A 9,320-nucleotide genomic window follows, 5' to 3' on the forward strand; every position below is an offset into this window, starting at 1 on the left:
GATGTCCCAACTGAGCATGAATAAGAAGTGGAGATGCCGTCACTGAACCAACAAGAGAGGATTGTTGAAGCTGATAAAGGCCATGAGACTCACATCCGAAGCCAATCATCCTCCTCGTACTCCGGTCCTGTAAGGAAACAGACATTTTAGTAAAAGAAATGACACAATCAAGAGATCGAGTAAGTTGACTTATTGACAATAAATTAAAGGGAGCTCCGGAAACATAAAGAACATTATGAATGGAAAGAGACGGAAAAGGATGAACAATATCAATACCCTTGGACTGAGTTTGGGAACCATTGGCCGTGGTGACAATTGGTAAATAACCAGAAGTAGTGAGAGAAGAAAATAAGGATTTATTACCAGTGATATGATCGGTGGCCCCAGAATCAAGAACACAAGGACCTGAAGAGCGAGATATGCCAGCAAAGGAATTATCAGCGTGTACAACAGTAGCAGTAGAATCAGAAGCCTGACAATCCTCAAACCATTTTAGAAAGTCATTACAGGAAGGTGGTGGAGTCGGATCTGGTGTTAAGTGAAGTGGAAGCTGAAGAAGCAACAAAACTTTGAAAGATTTGAGCAACGCGAGGAGGTCGACCATGCATACCCCAACACTTATCAATTGTGTGGCCCGGGCGGTGGCAATGATCACACCAAGGACGATCTTTGCCACCCTTGCGAGGCGGAGGTCTGGTGTTGTGTCGAAAGACCAAAGTTGACAAGTCAACAGGAATGGAAGGAGGCATCGTCAAGATCTTGGCTAGGACATAGAGGAGAGTCACCTAGGTATTGTCCATGGTAGCTTCTGTGGGGCTACCCAGGATCTGATCACGAACACGAGAATAATCTGTGGGCAGGCCATATAAAGGCAGGGACATAAAAAATTTCTTCCGATTTTCAAGCTCTTCAACAGGACTAGCCGCAGGTGGTAGCAGTTCATTGAAGTCACAAAGAAGGCTAGAGACCGAACCTAGGTAAGTTGACATTGAATCCTTAATCTGATTGGTACTGAAGATGGTTATGAGATCTTCACAAACTTGATAGAGTCGCCAAGAGGTATTTGTAAAGAGTTGTTGAGTCTGTGTCCAAACAGCTTTGCAGGTTTTGTGAGTACAAAAGACATTCCTAAGAGATAGATAGATGGTAGCTCGGATAATACAACACAGCTGAGTGTTAACCTTCTTCCATAGAGGACGATAGGCGACTTGAACATCTTCTTCAGTTTGAGTGAGATGTGTCTCATAACCTTGTCCAATAAGCCAAAGCTCGATGTGAGATGTCCAAGAGACATAATTTTTACCATCCAACTGCTCAGAAGAGAGAGGTGTAGTGACGTGGTTAGTAAAGATTGAGGTATCTGGCTTTGGGACGCCGGATGTAGTCATCGATTAGTTTGGAAAGAACTGTGAAGAAAGGTTCCTGACTGCTGGAGAAAACAGTGTCAGAGAAGACGAGGGTCGTGGTTACACCCGAGTCTCCGGTGAACACGATGTGGCAGGAGAAGTGAGTGGTGTACTCCTGATTCGACAGTTGGAACAACCTCATGGGCGAGCAACTGCAGAAGGTGGTGTGAGGGTTGGTGTCGGCGATCCTCGGTGACGGCGGCTGCAGAACAGCGACGGCGTGTCTGTTGGATCGAGAAGCGCTAGAAGGGGGGTGAATAGCGCTCGTGGCTATTTCGTTCGATTAAAACGTATCGAGTAAAATGCAGCGGAAATTAAACACAAACACACGCTAACACAAGTTGGTTACTTGGTTTGGAGCCTGTGGCGACTCCTACTCCAAGGCCCGCGATCGTTGATCGCTTTCGGTGGATAACAACTATATTTTGTAAAGTTATTACAATTTAAGTACAGAAAAAGCTGTAAATAAATTTTATACCGACAACTACAATACTAAATCTGAGGCTCCAGGTCGTCGGCGTCGAGTTGTAGCTTTGTCGGACTGTCTCATTAGCAGCTGGATGCAGAAAGATTGTTTGGAAGAAGATATCTTGAACGTTCCATCATCAGATATAACCATGTACAACGGAAAAAAATCATCTATAAAAGTAACAAAATATCGTGATCCCAATGTAGAAGAAACATGACTCGAACCCTAAACATCAGAATGAATCAAAACAAAAGGGGTTGTAGCCCGACTCACAGTGCGAGTAGAAAAAGAACTATGAACATGTTTACTTAACTGACATGACTCACAAGACAAAGACTCTAAGTGAGAAAGACTAGGATGTAATTGTTTCAACTTATCACGACTTGGATGTCCCAACTGAGCATGAATAAGAAGTGGAGATGCCGCCACTGAACCAACAAGAGAGGATTGTTGAAGCTGATAAAGGCCATGAGACTCACATCCGAAGTCAATCATCCTCCTCGTACTCCGGTCCTGTAAGGAAACAGACATTTTAGTTAAAGATATGACACAATCAAGAGACTGAGTAAGCTGACTTATTGACAATAAATTAAAGGGAGCTCCGGGAATATAAAGAACATTATGAATAGAAAGAGACAGAGAAGGATGAACAATATCAATACCCTTGGACTGAGTTTGAGAACCATTGGTCGTGGTGACAATTGGTAAATAACCAGAAGTAGTAAGAGAAGAAAATAGGGATTTATTACCAGTGATATGATCGATATCCCCAGAATCAAGAACACAAGGACCTGAAGAGCGAGATATGTCAGCAAAGGAATTACCAGTGTGTGCAACAGTAGCAGTAGAATCAGAAGCCTGACGATCCTCAAACCATTTCAGAAAGTCATTATAGGAAGGTGGTGGAGTCAGATCTAGTGTTAAGTGAAGTGGAAGCTGAAGAAGCAACAGAACTTTGAACGATCTGAGCAGCGCGAGGAGGTTGACCATGCAGACTCCAGCACTTATCAATTGTGTGGCCCGAGCGGTGGCAATGATCACACCAAGGATGACCTTTGCCACCCTTGAGAGGCGGAGGTTTGGTGTTGTGTCGAAAGACCAAAGTTGACGAGTCAATAGGAATGGAAGGAGGCATCGTCAAGATCTTGGCCGAGACACGGAGGAGAGTCACCAAGGTATTGTCCATGGTAGCTTCTATGGGGGGGCTGCCCAGGATCTGATCACGAACATGAGAATAATTTGTGGGCAGACCATATAAAGCCAGGGGCATAAAAAATTTCTTCTAATTTTCAAGCTCTTCAATAGGACTGGCCGCAGGTGGTAGCAGTTCATTGAAGTCACAAAGAAGGCTAGAGACCGAACCCAGGTAAGTTGACATTGAATCCTTAATCTGATGGGCACTGAAGATGGTTATGAGGTCTTCACAAACTTGATAGAGTCGCCGAGAGGTGTTTGTAAAGAGTTGTTGAGTATGTGTCCAAATAACTTTGCAGGTTTTGTGAGTACGAAAGACATTCCTAAGAGATGGATAGATGGTGGCTTGAATAATACAACACAACTGAGTATTAACCTTCTCCCATAGAGGACGATAGGTGACTTGAACATCTTCTTCAGTTTGAGTGAGATGCGTCTCATAACCTTGTCCAACAAGCCAAAGCTCGATGTGAGATGCCCAAGAGACATAATTTTTAGCATCCAACTGTTCAGAAGAGAGGGGTGCAGTGATGTGATTAGTAAAGATTGAGGTATCTGACTTTGGGACGCCGGATGTAGCCATTGATTAGTTTGGAAAGAACTGTGAAGAAAGGCTCCTGACTGCTGGAGAAAATAGTGTCAGAGAAGATGAGGGTCGTGGTTGCACCTGAGTCTCTGGTGAACACGATGTGGCAGAAGAAGTGAGTGGTGCACTCCTAATTCGACAGTTGGAACAACCTCATGGGCGAGCAACTGCGGAAGGTGGCGTGAGGGTTGGGTCGTCGATCCTCGGTGACGGCGGTTGCAGAACAGCGACGACGTATCTGCGTACGAAGAACGTCGGAGGAGAAGGCGTAACCATTCTCGGAGGAGAAAGGAAGAAGAAGTGGTGCAGGTGAGGGAGGCGTTGTTCCGTGCCCTAGCAGAAAATTGTGAGGAAGCTATGATGCTGTGTTGTCCTAGTTGTAAGAGATGCCCTGGTTGTACTTCTCGGTGAGTTGGGTAGCGACGTTGGCCACCTGCGGGATAAGGGACTCACCAGAGAAGACGCGGATGATACGCTCCGTTGGAACAAAGGGAAGAAAATTAGGGTTTTGGCGAACGACACTGTGCGTGCGCAAGAGAGGAACAACGGCGTAGAAAATTATGATTTTGGCTATGATACCATGTTAAGAAGAGAAACTCGTGTCTTAGACACCACGAAGTTATTATCTTATATAAAGGAGAATATACAAGATAATTATAATAATACCTCTAGTTAAGTTACAATATTCCAACAGAGATAAATGTGGCATTTATTTTAATAGAAGCAAATGGACATTTTGCTCATTGATTGAGTGAACATGAGCAAAAATAAAAGGACAAGTCATGTTCCATTTATAAAATTTATGGTGATAAAGAGAGACAAAGTGGAATCCATCTTCCTCGTCCGTCTTTTCTTGCTTTCTTTGTTTGTTGTTGCATAGCTAAGCATATCGGATAAAACTATCTTAAGGCACTTGCATAGAGGAACTTTGTGTATGCCCCATTCATATAAATTTTTTCTTAACATCCTTTGAGAAACACTTGGCATATCCACTAATTTTTCCTTCATATCAAGATATCGAAGGAAATTATTTTAGTTGAAATTAAAAGACATTAATCATTCCAATGATTGAGTAATAACCCCTCATTCAGCACACTATTAATGTGTTAAATGAAAATTTATCGTTGAAATTCATATCTTCGATAGTTACATGAATCTCTTACACTACAAGTCATTTGACTTGTTGTACAAGAACTAGTTCCATGATTAAATGTTGTAGCCCAAGACATGGAGTTAGTTTGTGGACATGAAATAGAAGTTTGAAGGATCAAAATTTATATATACTGATATATATACACTTGCACAAAGACAATTTTTTTCGAGTATACAGATATTAATGACACCTAAAATCTACTATATAATAGCCATCATATAATCTTATATGAGCCGAAGACCTAGTTGCTATAGGAGATACTCTGAAAACATTAAAGAACCAACTAAAATCTAAAAGGCAACGTTCGTAGAAGTCTCAATGTTTTGAAAGAAAAAGAAAAGTGTTTTTATTAGACATATCAAATCTAGTAAAATAAAGACTATTCATTTCCATTTTTCAGTTTATTCCCCCACAGTTTTAGACTCAAATCAAATTTATTGTTTTGGTGCAGCTTTAGCAAATGCAACCTAAATTTTCTAGACAGAATCGAGATTCCATTTAATTCCAAGAAAAATAAAAGTTAGATCACATTAGGTAGGCACCCTTGAGGGGCCCTCAACCCTCGGATCTATTCGGTTGAAATAATGAATAAGTTGAAAGATAGATGAGTGCGAATACAAGGATGATTGAGCAAATAAATGTAAATTATTCTCGATTCTATCAGCACAAGCACAAGCACAAGCAACACGAGCACATATACGCATGTGAGCATGCGAAGGCAAAAGAAGAGACAAGAGCTAGCAACTCTTGTTTGGTCTTTCAAGGCGAAGAAGGCACGCAAGCATAGAGTATGGCATGTGCTAATATATTATAAAATATTTCAAGGATAAAACAAATAATTCATAAAATATCCTCCTTCATTCTTTCTTCGAATTGTCCAATTTAGGTAGATCAAATATGAGGGATAAATGGTAATATTTATTCTTCAACTTGTCTATCCTAATTGATTCATCATTCTAACTGAACAAACAAAAGAATGGATATACAAATCCATTCGACAACTCATCCATCCATCATTCAACTTATCTACACAATCAAATATGCCCTTAGCAACATGTCATGCCATGTCATTCATAAAACTTTCATTCAAATATTCAATGCAGGAACATGTCCAAATCCACTATATAGTTTATAGATTGATGACACGATCTATGGAGTATTTAATCTACATTATGAACATCAGCTAGCACAATTAGACATTCACAGTTTCACACTTTATATCATATAAGGGGAAAAAATAAGGTAGATTGCAAGTACCATCATCAGCTCCAACATTATTTTAAACCTAAAAACATCTTAATCACGTTATGGAATGATCGATGCCTATTGCATTAAGCATATAGATCGAAACAATTAACGCTTATAATTTTAAACTTCAATAAATTTGACCGCCAAAAAATAAAAGTATGCATAATATAATATACTCTAATTGATGTCATGCATATGGAGACCTTGGAAAATAATGCCTTGTTGGTTGGGATGCTCTGTAGAGTTAAAATTGGAGAGATAAACGATGACACAATGAAACTATATTGAAACAACACGAAAATGTTGAATTATTCATCTGCACTAAAATCCAAGAATAATAAATACTGTATCAAAATGGGTCACGCTATAGAAACACCATTTTGATTTTTTAACTCAACTTTGAAAGGTGTAGAATTGGTATTTAACCAGCATTTATTGGGTTTCCAAGAAAAAGGAAAGGTGTCAGGTCTTAAGCTTGGACTCCACTCGAAGGCCAAGAAAGAGAAGTAACAGCACCCAATAAATATGACAGCAAACAAGAAGAGCATCTATGGAAACCATGCAGCAACCACAACAACGGCAAGCACAATGACTGGCTTAAGAAATCTCAGCATCACATGAGACACTGTTAATGAGGAAAGTGGATCGATTTATTCAAAGCAAAAGGAAAGAAAAGGAAAGAAACTTACATGCTGAGCGCCATCATAATCTACCTCTTTCTCTCTCTCTCTCTCCGCCGCTCCTTGAGGAGGAGTAAAAGAAGTCATCTTTGGAGTGTTTCGGTCGTTTCCATCGCATTTATCTCCGTTTTTGCTGCTATTCCTGCAATGAATTGAAGACGACGAGAGAGGTGGAGGAGACGACGACGACGACGAAGAAGAAGAAGTGCTGTGGATGCTACAAAAAAGTTCGCATTCAAAGCTTCGAGTAATGGCAGTTCATTCCCGACGCACCTGTAACTTTCCATTCCTGAATGGGTAATCAATCGATCCTCCATCCGTTCCAGTTCCAATCTTGAACGGTTTCTTTCTCATAGTCGAATTTTGCTGGTTTTTTCGGGTGAAATCTGATTGCTGGATTGACGCAGAGGCGAGCGAGATAGGAAGGTGATGGACTTGCCTCGAGCTGCTACTGGATTTGCTGATCCTTCTGCGTTGTTGCTCGTCGATGGAGAAGGTGAGAAAAGCGGCTCCTTTTGGGTGCTCCTGGTAAGTTTTGTTGTTGATTGGGTTCGCTGATGTCGGTGCGATGGTTTCCTTCGACAGCAGCGACAAATCCGAGGAAGAGAGGTGCAGAGAGCATCGCCGACCCAGCAGTGCCGCTGCCGCGGCCGCAGAACGGCTCCGTTGATCTCTCATCCCTGCATCTACACCACAGTTCAACCCCGTTTTCGCCTCCGGTGATCGTGAGTCTCGCACAGTTACAGAGCCACCCGCCTCCGGTTGTGTCCACCGGCCTCCGCCTCGCCTTGGAAGAACAATACCAACAGCAAAACCAGAACATGTCCAACCCGCTTCTCTGCTCTTCCTCTTCCTTCCTAAGTTGCCGAATCGACCAACAGAAGCAAGAAATCGAGGAATTACTTCGTGTCCAGGTACCATCTCTCCCGATCCCTTCTCTGATTGATAGATTTGTTCAATTAGGGTTTGAAAAACTATTTTATACCTGTCCTTTTCCAGGGCGAGCAATTGCAGATCGGGCTGGCCGAGAGGCATCGGAGGCACTACCGTTCTTTACTACGCGCCGCAAGAGCAACCGTCGCGAAGCGGATCCGGGAGAAAGAGGCGGAGGTGGAGCTGGCAGCGCAGCGGACCGCCGAGCTCCAGAACCGCCTCGTCCGCCTCCGAAGCGAATCGATCGCGTGGCAGGCCAAGGCGATGGCCGACCAGGCGACGGCGGTTTCACTCCACGCGCAACTCCAGCAGACCTTGGCGGCGGCCGCGGCGCTGTCCCAGGCGCGGAGTGGAGACACGCCGCAGGCGGAGGATGCGGAGTCAGCCATTGTTGACCCGAACCGAGTCGACCAGGCGCGAACATGCCGCTCCTGCCGTGGGCAGCCTGCTACGATGGTGCTCCTCCCCTGCCGCCACCTCAGTCTCTGCGACGCCTGCGACGGCGCCGCCGGGGCCTGCCCGATCTGCCAGTGCAACAAAACCCGCAGCGTTCGCGTCTTCCTCGCCTGATGCCTCCAATCCCAACCGTCCAGATCTGTTGATAAATTTTATTTTTTTCAAAAAAATATATAAAAAAGATATAAAATTTGTAATTAGTTTTAAAATAAAAGAAAAAACGAACTCATTTAAATTTGTGTTATTTTACCTTTTTCATGCTTAAATTTTGATGAATTATACTCCAGTCCATATTTTTTTTTTACAAAATTATAAAATTTTACCTCTTGAGCTTAATACCATTAAGTCAACATGATGATCCATAAGAAATCATAATAGAGTTTCAATTTAATAAATAAACAAAAATAAAATCTATTTTACTAATTGGTAGTGACCCATTAGTTGGTGTTCTTGTTTGATTAATGAGGATGATTATTTTTCTGTAGAGTAAATATTTTTCATATTTAGTTAAATAAAATCATTTTAAATATTTATTCTTATGAAATATTTATTTTAAATTAACAATTGATAGACATTCATTGTTCTATTGCAATAATGATCATTATTTTTCTATTTTATTCTATTCTATCCCATTAGATAAGTGAGTTTGATGGTTACGTCATTAGAATGATTCCACTAAATAAATTGGTTTTGCTAAATAGATTAATTGATCTTGGTAAGTCAAGCAAATCAATTAAACCGAACATATCAAATAGACTAATAGTAAATAAATCACCTGGGTTGGACGTGCTAAATAGACTAGTCAAGTTAAGTAAGTTGGTCTATCCAATTGGGTCAAATGAATCAGTTAAGACTGAAGAAAAAGATCACTTCTTAATTTTTAATCAATTCAATGCAAAGAAAACTCGACCTAGATGACTAATCAATTCAATCCTTTGCTAAGTTTTAAAACTTTCTTATATCAATGCTAAATGCTAGTTTCATATTGTCGTACTATCGAGTGTAGGGATGATAATGAGGTGGGTATCCCCACTAAATTTTTTTTTACCAACTTATTTACTTTAACGAGTGCTCATTAAGTTTGAATCTGCCATAAACACATTAAATAACATACATGTTAGGATACTTGAGAGCGGGGGACTTTCATTTTTCTAACCCTCGAGTTTATGATTTTATTTTGTCTAACCTCTAGTTA

The 9,320-nt window shown here is 41.3% G+C and overlaps 2 protein-coding genes across 2 annotated transcripts; one reads left to right on the forward strand and one right to left on the reverse strand.

The window, feature by feature from the left end:
• Positions 1-1,952: 1,952 nt before the first annotated feature.
• On the reverse strand, positions 1,953-7,150 carry LOC122056750. Its single transcript, XM_042618846.1, has 3 exons — positions 7,010-7,150; positions 6,746-6,878; positions 1,953-2,388 (listed from the first exon to the last, which is right to left on the reverse strand). Exons 1-3 carry the CDS (start codon positions 7,051-7,053, stop codon positions 2,101-2,103), a joined length of 465 nt encoding a protein of 154 aa, XP_042474780.1. The 5' UTR covers positions 7,054-7,150; the 3' UTR covers positions 1,953-2,100.
• On the forward strand, positions 6,872-8,367 carry LOC122056749 (BOI-related E3 ubiquitin-protein ligase 1-like). The gene is made up of 4 exons (XM_042618845.1): positions 6,872-7,033; positions 7,144-7,232; positions 7,322-7,650; positions 7,736-8,367. The coding sequence occupies exons 1-4, from the start codon at positions 6,951-6,953 to the stop codon at positions 8,237-8,239; spliced, it is 1,005 nt and encodes a 334-aa protein (XP_042474779.1). The 5' UTR covers positions 6,872-6,950; the 3' UTR covers positions 8,240-8,367.
• Positions 8,368-9,320: the final 953 nt, after the last annotated feature.

This window comes from Zingiber officinale, chromosome 3B (genome assembly GCF_018446385.1).
Source record: "Zingiber officinale cultivar Zhangliang chromosome 3B, Zo_v1.1, whole genome shotgun sequence".
In the NCBI taxonomy this organism is placed as follows: domain Eukaryota; kingdom Viridiplantae; phylum Streptophyta; class Magnoliopsida; order Zingiberales; family Zingiberaceae; genus Zingiber; species Zingiber officinale.

Bases quoted from the DNA above. Each gene is read 5' to 3' on its own strand.
- LOC122056750 (XM_042618846.1), bottom strand. From the start codon at position 7,053: ATGGAGGATCGATTGATTACCCATTCAGGAATGGAAAGTTACAG. The intron at 6,879-7,009 runs GTGCGTCGGGAA...AATTCATTGCAG, and splicing joins TCAGGAATGGAAAGTTACAG to GAATAGCAGCAAAAACGGAG. The intron at 2,389-6,745 runs GTAAGTTTCTTT...GTTTCCTTACAG, and splicing joins ATTATGATGGCGCTCAGCAT to GACCGGAGTACGAGGAGGAT.
- LOC122056749 (XM_042618845.1), top strand. From the start codon at position 6,951: ATGCTACAAAAAAGTTCGCATTCAAAGCTTCGAGTAATGGCAGTTCAT. The intron at 7,034-7,143 runs GTAATCAATCGA...GGATTGACGCAG, and splicing joins AACTTTCCATTCCTGAATGG to AGGCGAGCGAGATAGGAAGG. The intron at 7,233-7,321 runs GTGAGAAAAGCG...TTCCTTCGACAG, and splicing joins GTTGCTCGTCGATGGAGAAG to CAGCGACAAATCCGAGGAAG.